At 55.3% G+C, this 12242-nt stretch overlaps 1 protein-coding gene across 1 annotated transcript; it reads right to left on the reverse strand.

Annotated features, from left to right (window-relative positions):
- Nucleotides 1-1572: 1572 nt before the first annotated feature.
- Nucleotides 1573-10628, reverse strand: DUSP5 (dual specificity phosphatase 5). Its single transcript, XM_075717693.1, has 4 exons — nucleotides 10232-10628; nucleotides 5774-5916; nucleotides 4106-4325; nucleotides 1573-1973 (listed from the first exon to the last, which is right to left on the reverse strand). Exons 1-4 carry the CDS (start codon nucleotides 10626-10628, stop codon nucleotides 1573-1575), a joined length of 1161 nt encoding a protein of 386 aa, XP_075573808.1.
- Between the last annotated feature and the right edge of the window lie 1614 nt (nucleotides 10629-12242).

Genomic DNA, 12242 nt, shown 5'->3' on the forward strand with positions numbered 1-12242 from the left:
TTCAGATTTTCATCTTCAGCAAGATGGCAAATCTTATATAAAACACGCATGAATCAAAACAGAAGTGCCTGCCCGGCTGCTGGGAAGTGACGCCACTGTGACTCATGTCATTCCGTTTAAAACAATCCTCCCCCTCACCTTCTCCCCTCTGTAGAGATGCACCTTGGAGGCTTTCAGCACAGAGCCCAGTGATGCTTACCCTCTTCTTCTACCTCCTTACACCACTTTTAGGCCATGGAGTTTTTCCTCAGGTGACCTCTCCTGCCACCGTGTTCTGCCAAAGCACTTTTGCAGCTCACTCCAAGTACAACAAACAGCTTGCTTTTCCTGGCATTTTTTTTTCCTTTATTATTTTTTACACTCCAGAAAAACCATTGCAGGTTTTCTTTCACATTCACGAGATCTCCTGGAAATTATTGCCATTTCCCATACATATTACATACAAAAAAAATGAAAAGGTCAACACACAAAGAGCCGCTCATTCTGAACTTCCTGCAGACACAGAAGCCAACGTGAGCGAGAGAGAAACCGGTTTTCACAGACAAAGGCTGGCTAGAGGTGACCACAGATGCTAAGCAAGCCACGTAACACTGAACAAGACCACCTGACCACACACAATACACATTGGGAACACTTGGGAAGGGATGGAGGAAGAGTTGGTTTGGAGCCGAGCTTGTCAGGTTTTTTTGGTGTAAAATCCAGCAGTTACAGTGTTATCTGATGGGAAGTAACTCGGATGAGGGTTGTGGAGACATTCAAGTATTCTAGGGCTGTTCTTAAATAACAGATGGGAGGATAATAGCTCAGCAGGTAGCCTGATAGCTTCGGTTAAGTTCCCCGCTTTAGTTAAAAGCACATCCAGTACAAAGGCAAACGCAGAAGTACAGGAAATGCCACACCTGAATGGATCCACGGTCTGGTTTGGTATCCAGGTCTGGTTTGGTATCCAGTTACACTGTGGTCAATACCTGACACTTCAGAGGCTGGAGCAGGAGAGGGGATTTTCACCTGGCTGTGCAACAGTGTCCTGGGAAAGGAGGTCCCTCCCACCACCCCAGCCCTTTGCTCCCTGAAACATGACACAGGAGAGGGGAGGAGGAAAGCCGGAGAAAAAGCAGAACGAATATTCACTCCCACCACCTCCGTGGTTGCAAAGGTGGTGCTTTTCGTTTTGCTTTCTTCTCCGCTGCTGCTGTTTATTGCTTGAAACTTTAAATAAGGGTCTTTTTAAAAATTAAGAAGGGAAGGAGATGGGAACTGAGAACATACTAAATGGATTTCTCATTGCTCCCCAGGAATCTGGAAATACAGTAGTGGGTGCACACTCTGTGGATAAAAACCTAAAAGAGCACTTTTTCTTTTTTTTAAAAAAGGACAATAAAAGTTCAGAAAACCTGCCACACCTGGAGCACTTGCATCTTACAGTCACAGCATATGGGAAGTATGACCCACGACAACCACTCCATCTCAGACTAAGTCGATGAGGTTTCTCTATTGCACATTCATGAAATGTTCTTGTTGGGTCACAGTTCAGATCAGAGGACCGCACCAGCGCCAGTGTCCCCAGGGTGTTCAGCAGGATGAAGATGCCGTCATCGGGCTGAGTTTCAGCTGGTGGACAGGAGAGTGGATGGGCACAGAACTCAACACTGAGGTAGGAAAGGCGAAACATGAGCCTTCAAAGTTTTTGCCTAACGTCAGTTCTTCTGCAAAGAAAGACGCAGCTTCTCTTTTGCACGAGGCAACGGGGGGGCTGGGAGTGGAAGACAAGATCTCCGACTCGTATTGTAGCAGCTGGCCCATGAAACCAAAGTTTGGTGAGATCAGGCTCCGGCGCTGCTTGATGTAATCGAAGGCTTCCTCCAGGCGGAGCTTCTTCGTCTTCATGAGATACGCCATGCAGATGGTGGGAGAGCGTGAAATCCCCGCTTCACAGTGCACCAGGATCTTGCCCCCCGTTCGTCTGACATAATCTAGGGGGGAAAAAAAGTCATTGCAGATGTCAGTTGTTGTTGGGGATGGAGAGGACACTGCGACACGCACCCAGCACTGGAGGTGGAGCGTGGCACACAGCCAGTCCACCAGCAAGGATAGGCTTGCTCTTCTGTTGGGTACTAAGGGTAACGTGGAGATTAAAAGAGAAGGGGAACAAAACCCAGCCTGAGATGCAGCTGAGCTGCAGATGACACCTGGCTTCAGAATCTGCAATCCTGATTTGGTTCTTTCTGCATTTTTTAGAGAAGTCCTTTCCTGTCTCCTTCCCACGTGCCTGTTTCTCTTTTGGAACAACTGACTTGGCGGAGCATTGTGAGACAGAGATCAAGTATCTGGGCAATGCTTGCATTTACTGTACCTGCATCTCTCTGCCTGTGGCTCAAAGTGCTGACCCAAGCTCAGCCTGGCCAGCCCTCCCACCGTCAGGTCTTTCAAAAGCTGCAGGGCTGCCTTGCTCTCATCAGTTCTGCTAGAAAAACAGGACTTTTCTTTAAAATCCAAACCTGCCTCCCTGCTTGGCCAGTTAGCAGCAAACGGTGGTACCATGAACTGAGCCCTTGGTGGGTACCCTTGGGTGGAGAGGCTGAGCTCACTCCCTGGGGCCTCACCACAAAGCACACAAGGACTGGTAGGCAGTTGCTAATTACAGCCTGGTTAAAGGATGCTTGGACTTAAGTCAGGATATAAAAGGCTTATGCAAAGCACACATTTTACACAACAGGAGCCACTGTGGTTACTCACACAACACAATGATTGTTATTAGATTAAAGAGAATGTGCTTAAAATAAGCCCTTTCCACACAAAAATACAGTTCAAAAATAGACATTCTCTGCTCTATTGCCTTGAGCAATATGTTCAAGCTCCAATTTATGGATAACTGCGCTGAATGTAGCACTCAGTGAAACAACGCAGAGCTGAGCAAGTTATCATTTGCCTGTCTTCAATTGTCTGCCGGGGGACTGGTGCCACCACGACCGGTTATATTTAACTACTGCACAAAATAAGGAGGACATGGATTTGAGTCATCCCCAGCATCTACACCACATGCCCAATTTTAAAAGAAAGTGAAAACTAAAGTCATCCTCAAAATCTGGGCAATTTCCAAGTGACTCAACAACTATCAGAAGGGGTTGGGGATGGGACAGAAGAGTGCTGTGAATTAGCATTTCCCTGAAAGGTGTGAGAAGTTCCTTACCAGGAAGGGGAAGGGGAAGGGCAACCTCAGATCAGTTTTTTTTTTTAACGCTGCCTGCACTGTCGAAGGACTCAAACTCAGCTGAGCAATGAGTCCAGTGAGTCTGTAACTGGGGTTTAGAATCTGTTTCTCTTGAACATTCCTGGAGAGCAACAGCACCGATTTCAACACCATCTCCACCCAGGCTCAGGCTGCTCCACCCGACTAAACCACCCTGTGCCTCTCAGGGAGGAGCCTCTCCCTTGCGCTGCCTGGCACAGCTGGCGTGCTGCTCACCTGCCCAGCCTAACGCAGGAAGATTTGGGAAGGGATGGCCCAAAGTTTTCTAAAGGCTGCCTCTTTTTTTTTTTTCATTGGGGTATTTCACTAAAGGGCAAGATCAAAATGAGAAATGGAAAGAGCTCTGTGATAAGGGGAGACGCTGGACTTCTAAGACCACAGCTTTGGGATATCTCAGCAGAGCAAGGCAGTAAGCTGACTCTGCTTTACCAGGCTTTTACAGGGTCTGGCAGGTGAGTCCAAGGAACATTGGGGTTTTTTTCCCTTACAAAATTCAACAGACTTTGGTGTTATTCAACTTCTTTGCTCCCTGTCACGCTGAAGTTACACCTACGCTTGCTTTGAAAAGAAAACCAGCTCACTCGCCTCGTCTGCCCGATGGCAGTCAAGAAGAGGCGTTTTCCTTCCTCAGCCTCTCAGCCTGGAGAGCACAAAGACCTTGCTCTGAATGTCCCTCTTCCTTCCTTGCAGAAATCCCTCTGCCAGGAGAGATGCTGGGGAAGGGAGGGAGCTTAAACTTTCGCTGTGACATCTGGGACCATACAGAAAATAATGTGTCCTTCCTACCAATATGTATTTTAAAATAAATGAATTTAAAATACATGAAGATCTGGAAGTTTGTCAGTTTGGACCTACCGATGAAGTCGATGGCTTCCTGGAAGTGTGAGCTGATGTCCGCCGTGTGACTGTCCTCCACTGGGATCCACTTGTAGCAATACTGGTCTTTGAAGGACTCCGAGCTTTTCCTGGAGACGTTTAGCAGGGCCGTGATGTGCAGGTTGGCGAGAAACTCGCACTTGGAAGCGTGATAGGCACTACCAAGGTAGAGAAAAGGCAGGATTTCAACCGGACCACCCTGGAAGAGAAGGAGCAGAAACATGTAATTCTTTTTCAAGGGTATTTGAGTCCTGATACCCGAGAGAGAGGCAAGGGAGCCTGCGTGGGTGCCCGCTCCCTCCCTCACCGGCGTTTTTGGAACCCAGTGCTGCTGGCCAGTGAGTCACTGTGATGGCAAAGCCCACACAGGAAAAAGGTTTTCATTTTTTGTCCACATCTGTGAGGTACAGAGTCAGATCCAGCCCACTCACGTGCAGGATGTTTCTGGCTTTCTTTAAAAGCACTGCCCCTCAGGACACACCCGAAGAGCTTTCATATGTGAGGCCTGCTCCCTCTGAGGCCTTACCAAAATATGGGCTAGGCGGGGAGCCACGTCTGAGCAGGGAGGAAGAGGAGGACAGAGGAAGAGGCTGCTCTAGCTCAGCCCAGGGCTCAGCCCCTCTGCTCACACCTCTAAAGGTGGAGCAAAGCAAAAAAAATTGGAGCAGGGCTCCCCGTCCCCCCGCACCTCCCCGGGGCAGAGCACCCGCCACGTCACCCGCCCTGAGATGTCATCTCGCTTCCTCCTTCCTCAGCGCAAGCAAAGGCTGGGTGACGAGACCGCAAAAGAAAAAAAAGCCACTGCCTGCCACAAGGGTTTTGGAGATCGCAGGTAACTTTCCATGATACGCAAGAGCTGCTGCCAGTCCCCAGCTGTGAGAACCTGGCTTTCCAGCCCCCCGAGCTTCCCACCCGGCGGGTCCCATGCTCCGGGGACAGCCAGGAGCCGCCCACGGTGGCAGGACGGGGCCTGGACGGGAGGTGCTCCCGGGGGAGCAGAGGGGCATCACCCGGGGGCTCCCCCGGCGCCAGGAAACACGGGCCCCGGCGGAAGCGGCCCGACCGCAGGGTGACATCTTGGAGCACGCGTATTCCCCGGGCTGGGCGGGTGCGTGGCGACTTCCCCCGTGGAAACCCCACTGCCCCTGCCCAGGGGCGGCTCTCAGGAGCCACTGTCTCTTCTCAGAAGCGGCCCCACTGCCCCGGCCCCCCTCTGCCAGCGCTGGAGCCCTCCTGGGGTCTCGGAGGAGGCATGGCAAAGCGTGCTCCTTTGCCTGCCAGAAAAATGACGCTCCTGGCAGCCTCCCCCCTGCCCATTTTAAGTCTCCTGGGGAGGCGCAAGCTGCTCATGGCTCAGGCTGCCCAGCTGTGTGATAAAGATGGGTCACAAATACAGTTCTGGGGCTAGACAGGTTTTTTTTCCTCTTTCTGCTGCCAAATTTTGAAGCCAGGCAGAGCCGATGCTGATGGGCAGCACACACAGGGCATCTTACCCAACACACAGGCTGCCAACCCGGGCTGCGACAGCTTACTGACAGCCCCCGCCAGCACGGGGGTCCCCAGCCCCCTGCCAGCCTCCATCAGAGCCCGGTGGCAGGAGGGAGAAGACCCAAGGGGAAGGTCACCCGCCGCGGCCGTGACACGCACCTGGTCATAAGCAGGCTTGTGGTTGGCACTCTGCTTCTCGCAGTGGCTGGCGAGGTTTCTCTCCGCCTCCGTCCTCTCTGGGGAAATGAGTTTTCCATCCACGCAGCACTCAGGATATTGCGAGTTAAAAGTTTCATATCCCCCTAGGGAAGGGCAAAAGGAAAAAAAAAAAAAAAAGAAACATGAACATTTGCATTTCCAAAAACTGGTTTAATTAAAGTGGAGCAGAAATGAAACTCGGGCGCTTGCAATGCAGTGGGATAGCACAGGGCAGCGGGTCCTGGGGGGTTAATGAGGGATCACGCTCCCCTGGGGAAGCGGGTTTGTTTAAAAGGCTTTGGGCACCTGAAGAAAACCCCTCGATACCGCTGACAACTATTAACTTGCCAAAAGCCCACGAATCCAGATTAAAACTGTTAGCGAATGTAATTCTGTTGAGTCTAGCAACCATTAACTCCAGTACAGGGGGGATTAAACTCCCTCCTCCACGTTTTATATGAGCACTATTCCCAGCATTTGAGATGGAGATTTCTGTACTCAGTAATCATCCTCTCTAAATCTGTTACTACTATATACAACTGTAACAATGTAAGAAATGCTTTATCTGCATTTTTCAATGGACATAAGCACAAGAAGGGGATGCTTGCAACGGTGTCATTAATCACCACAATGCAGAAGACAGCAAGGTAATGAAGACAGTCCCACTGAAACCAATCTATTAAATAACAGCTATAAAACTTAATGAAATCCTGTGACAGTATTTGACAACTGAATAGCCCCACATGAGCTATTCTGCATGGTTAAATACTGCATTCGTTTCATTCAGTGCACTGCTAATGAAAAGGAATTAATCCTATTATTACACTGTTAGTCAAAGTTTGTCGTCAGCTAAATCGCTGCCTGTTTCCAGGCTGGGAATATGCTGCACGGAAGCATGCGATCTCCAAAATGAACGTGAATAAGTCAGGTAGCAGAAGCAGCCTGGAAATGTCAGTGGTGTGCCACGTGTCTGCCACCTGTGCTTTTTCAGAACAAAAATGAACGGCGAAAGCTCTCAAACAGCTAGATTCAATAACCCTTTGGAGCGTGGCCCTCAGGTAAACGAGGCTCAAAAGCAAACCCTCCGATGCGATTCATTCATCTGCAACTGTTTAGCCCCGATAAGCGGTGTCGGTGTGGGTGCCCCGGTGCAAGGAAGGGTTTTGAAACAAAGGAAGCGCTGAAGATCTGAGCAGCCGCAGGGCCCCTGCCGCCCTCGCTGCCAGGGCTGCCCGGTACAGCTACCTCTGACATTTCAGCCCCGTAACGCCGGTGTCTCATTTGTTCACAATGTTTGAGCAGATGTGTGCTTCAAATTCATGACGTGCTACGGTCGCCCACTCAGTCCTGCCGTGGGGCCCTTGTGTTGCAAGTGGCCGGCACGATCCAAAGCCCACTGAACATGATGTAAGTCTGTTTTCCATGACGGAGGGCAGGAGGGTGACTTTGCAGTCAACTGGCACTCAGCACTTGCACCTTTCCTCCTACTCCCCAGCCACATTAAGCCAGCTCACCCCACAGCTCACAGCGCGAGGCACTGGGTCAAGCAGCCAAGTGACCGTGGAGACCATAAGGGGGGTTGATAAAATGATATCCACAACAACTGGGTTGATAAAGCAATATCCCTAACAACTGGCAGTGTGAAAAGGCAACAAACACAAGCAGCTCTCCAGACTCCTCTGCTCTTCTGATCTCCAACTGCCCTTCGTGGGGTGGGCTTTTAAATCTTCCTGTTTTGCATAGCTGACCTTATCTCCCCCCCTGCCCCCCAACCACTACCATCGCATAGGAAAAATATGTCCAGTAAATAAATAGCCATTATCCCCATTTACGCCCTGCGTTGTTTTTACTCGTGAATGAACACAGAAGTCTGCCCGAGCCAAATCAGCGTGTGTGTTCAAACAGACACGCATGTCTCATGTCTCTGGGGCAGCTAACGCATGCAGCTGGTGAATGGTTAATTACAAGCCTTGGGGATCAGGATATTCGCAGGCCATTCTTACAGTGAGTCATCTTCTCATCCCGTCCTCCAGCAATCTCCTCTCTTCCCCCTCCCCACTCAACCTAGCTTCCCTGAGGTCATTTCTGCAAATACTAGATTGCTCATCACAGAGAGCTGGGCTGAGCTTCGGTTTTAATCAATAAATAATAAGAATCCTTGTCAGCGCTGAGGGAGGTGCCATTATTTTATCTTTCTGCAAGCTTTTCTTCCCCCGCCACACAAGCGCTCTTACCCTGCTGGGGCTGAGCTCACCCAGAATGAAACTGCACCTACACAGACGAAAGGTGTGACACACTCAACCCCTAAAAGCCAGAAAGCGAGGGAAGGAAGGGGGCCAGCATGCGACCTGGCATGCAACTGCTCTGCACTGGCTGCCCTGCGCGGGGCCAGGTCCCCAGGATGCTTGGTGAGCCGGCGGGGGGGACCTGCTCGTATCTTGTCTCGTCACTGCGACTTCCAGGACAGACCACCTTAGCCCTTAAGCAGCCAACTCCTCCTCCCAGCTCCCCCACACCTAGGGAGAGCAGGAATGTAAGGGGGGAACATCAAGGAGGTGGGTTTTTTCTGGTGGTTTTACAGCCCGTTATTTGCAGGGTTGGTGCTGCAGACCCCCAAAGGACCCTTTCTTCTGATCAGCGCCCAGTGCTTCGGGATGATTTATATCCCCACCGTGCCAGAGAGCTTCCCCCAGACCACAACAGCCTCCTGGGGGTCCGTGGCCCCGGTGAATCAGCAGCGCTGCCCACTGAGTCACTGGCTCCTCGGGCCACACCGGATCTGCAACGGAGCTGCGGACTTCACGGGCCTGATCCTGCGACCCAGAGCACTTCCAGCAAAGCAAAGGGGAACAGCAGCGGGAAAAGGAGGAAAGTTTTTCACCCACTAAGGGGGAATCTTTTCAGCCTCAAATCGACAGGCTTTCAAGACAAGACACTTTGCACTACACGAAAGGTACAAAGCAAAGCCTACATCAAAACCCCAGCCCAGATAAACTGCCCACAGCCACAGTCACCACTTCAAAGCATGGGGCCGGTACATGAGGAGGGAAGGGCAATCTTGCGGCTAAACGAGCAGGCTGAGAGTCAGCAGAGCTTAATTCAGCCCCTGCTTTGCCACAGACTTCCCAGCCTCACCCTGGCGATGTTTCTTCATCCCCGCTTTAATGGGGTCCCCAGGGTTTGCCTGGCCCAGCACAGTGCAAGCATCCCCGCCCCGCAGCAGCGGGATCGGTGCTTTTGCGGGGCTGCCAGAGCCGGGGCAGGCTGGCGGTGCCCGGGCAGAGCCGAGGGGCTGGCAAACAGCCCTGGGAGCCCGCCTGCCCCTCGGTACCGGGCCATTCCCGGGCTGAAGGTGCCTCTGCCCCGCCGGGAATGCCCTGCGGGCGCTGTTCGTTATAGGAGGCACAAACCGGGCACCTCGGGGCAAAACCTAGCGTGGTAAAAGGCTAAATAAACGTGAATTCACCCTGGCCGCCGAGGACGCAGGGGCAGAGTTTGTTCGAGAAACGTCGCCTGGTTTCCTCCCCCATGGATGGCCCCGGGATAGGGCAAGGGGAGTTGTTGGGGGGTCCCCCCGGGCGCGGCCCCGCTGCGCGGGTGTGCGGGGCTGCGCGGGAGCGCGCCGGGCCGGCAGCGCCCGCTCCCGGGGAGCTCGGGGGGGGACGGGGCGGGGAGGGCAAAAGGACAAAGGCGCTGCTGGGGGAAATGGAGGGCAGGCAGGGACGGGAGGGCAGAGAAAGGGCGGGCTGCTACTTTTCTTATCGTTTTATTATCCCCGGGTTACACGGAAAGAAAACAAAGAACCGCAGCCAAAGGGCTGTAATACACGTGGCGGGAGGAGGAATTTCTGTCCCCCGCCAAGCCCCGGAGTTTCGGCTACGGGTTTCCCCACCAGCCTCGATAAGCCCGATGGAGAGAGAAACCTCTCCGCCCCGGGGGGAGGCGCGGGCGCCCATCCCCGGTTTCGGGGGCCCGCCGCGGGCCGCCCCCTGCCACCGGGCGAAGGGCGAGGAGCGGTGGCCTCGGCTCTCCGCTTGCACCCGGGGCCCGTTTTATTTATTTTCCACGCAGCCCCGATGTCCCTCGTCCCCCTCTCCCTTTGATAATCTGCAACTTTTGCCCTTCTTCCCTGGGAGTCTTTGCTTTTCCACCAGCCTCCCAAACGCGCGGCGGGGGTGCGCGGAAAGGCCCGGGGGCTCAGCCCGCGGAGTCTATCCGGGATTTATTTCCAGTGGGTGGAAAAGAAACGAAATCCCGGCGTTACCTCCCTGCCCTCCACCAGTAATGGGGTTAACGGCGGGGCAGAGGGGACGGGAGCACCGCGGGGCCGCCGCTTCCCGGGGCGGGGGGTGTGTGTGTGTGTGTGAGGGTCGACCCGCGCCGCTGCCCCCCCCGCCCCGTCCCCGCCGCCCCCCTCACCTTTCAGGAAGCAGACGCGGGCCCCGGCCTCCGGCAGGCTGGAGAGCAGGGCGTTGAGGACGATCTGGGCCGTGCTGTCCTTCTTCAGCTTCTGCCAGTGCCCCGTGCCCTGGTCCAGCACCACCACGGCGGCCAGGCGGGCCGCCCCCGCCGCCCCCTCGCCTCCCCCCCGCAGCAGCCGGGCGCGGGCGGCGGCGTCGGGCACGACGAAGTGGAGCGGCACGGCCCCGCCGCGCGCCCGCCGCATCACCACCGAGTTGAGGTTGACGTTGAGGGAGCCGCGCAGGCAGGAGGCCGAGTAGGAGAGGTAGGGCCGGCAGTCCAGCACCAGGCAGCGGCAGGGCTCCTTCCGCAGCAGCTTGCGCAGCTGCCGGCAGTCGAGGGACGTGACTTTCATGGCGGCGCTGGGTCGCGCCCCGCCGCAGCCGGGGCAGGAGCGGGGGGAGCGGGCCCGCGGGGCAGCCCCGGCGCTGGGTGGGAGCCGCGGGGGCCGGGAGGCGGCGAGGGGAGGGAGGCGCCGCGGCACGGCGCCCAGCCCGGGTAGGGAATCCCGGCCGCCGCCACCGGCCCTTTATATGAATGGGAGGCCGGGCCCTGACGACGCTGCCCATATAAGGGGAGTGACGCGCCCGCCTTCCAAACATGGGCACCCCCCGCCCCGCGCGCCGCCCCCCGCCGGGGATCCCCTCCCTCCCCGGCAGCGGGCGGGGGCCGCGGCCGCGCAGGCAGCGTTAGTCAGGCTCGGAGGCAGAGGAAGCTGAAAAACGCCGCAAAAATTCTCCAAGTCATCGGCCTGGGGCTCCGGGCAGCATCGCCGCTCCCCCTCCCGCCAGCGAGGGGAGCCGGGAAGCGTGCCGGGGGGCGGGGGGGGAGGAAGGGCGGCGCTGGGGCAGGTCTCTCGCACCGGGCTGCCAAGGGGATCCCCCCCCCTCGCTGCGCCTGCCCTCACCCCCAGCAAAGCCCGAGCGCAGGCAGGCCTGCCCGCACCTCCTGCGAGGGCACTGCGGCTGCGGCGTGGGGGCTGCCGGCTCCTAGAGCCCCTCGGCAAGAGCCGGCTCCCCTGCCCGGGCCGCGGTTCCCAGCGAGGCGGCTCCGGTAGCCGAGCGATAAAGCGTGGTCTGCCTGGGCAACATCCCCGAGGATGTGGCTACCTGGCCCAAGGTTTACAGCCTGGCAGCGAAGGAGGAAACAAGGAGTAACAGCTTGGGACAAAGCAAGACGTGCCATTTCTGCAGAATTAATTAATTAAGGGGGGGGGGGTGGCGGGGATGGGAGGGCCTGCAACAGAAAAACTGCTGGCACGGCTGTTTGGGGGGGGTCTTATATGTCCCTTTCCTTGTGGCAAACTTGTAGGCTGCAAGACTGTGCCTCGGGGACCTGCAAGATTTGCGCTACAGACCTCGGGCTGTGCCTGTGTCCAGAAGTCACACCGCCCAGACACGCGGGAATTAGGAAATTTGACACTTGCCCCTTCCTTGTAGATAAGTTTTGCAAAGTGACCGAAAAGAGAACTGGAAATCCATGGAAGAAGTTGGGCAAACGGATGAGCTCCGGCCAAGCTCATTACAGCCCGGGCAGGTTACAGGGGAGCTCTCCAGGAGCGGGGTGTCATTTCTTCTGATGGTGCCCTGGAAGTACGCTCACCTCAAAAGCAGGCAGGAAGTGCCATCCCTGCCTCAAATTGCCTGCAGCTGAAACAGAGAAGCATGAAAGAGACGGTGCGAGGAAAATGCTCACGCTTATTGAAAGAATAGCAACTCCTGGTTTCGGAGCACCTCCTCCTCCTCCTCTTCCTCTTTCAAACCCCCTGCACCCACCGTCTGGCTCCTTCTAACCTGCCCCCCCCCTCGGTCCCCTCCTCTGAGTCAGGCAGGGTATGAGACGGAACAAAAATAGCAAGAGCTTGTGGGTAGCGGCAGATGTTCACGGAGCATCTTAGCGTGGGTGTTGTCTTCACCTGGCCACCGCCGTCACGGCTGCCCGGCTCCTTCCCTTCTCCTGCACCCAGCCT

This window comes from Pelecanus crispus, chromosome 10, assembly GCF_030463565.1.
Source record: "Pelecanus crispus isolate bPelCri1 chromosome 10, bPelCri1.pri, whole genome shotgun sequence".
Lineage (NCBI taxonomy): Eukaryota > Metazoa > Chordata > Aves > Pelecaniformes > Pelecanidae > Pelecanus > Pelecanus crispus.

Excerpts from the sequence above, each read along its gene's own strand:
- DUSP5 (XM_075717693.1), bottom strand. The coding sequence starts at position 10,628 with ATGAAAGTCACGTCCCTCGACTGCCGGCAGCTGCGCAAGCTGCTGCGG. Across the intron at positions 5,917-10,231 it reads CCGCGTCTGCTTCCTGAAAG|GGGGATATGAAACTTTTAAC; the intron begins GTGAGGGGGGCG and ends GCCCTTCCCTAG. Across the intron at positions 4,326-5,773 it reads ACAAGCCTGCTTATGACCAG|GGTGGTCCGGTTGAAATCCT; the intron begins GTGCGTGTCACG and ends CTTCTCTTCCAG.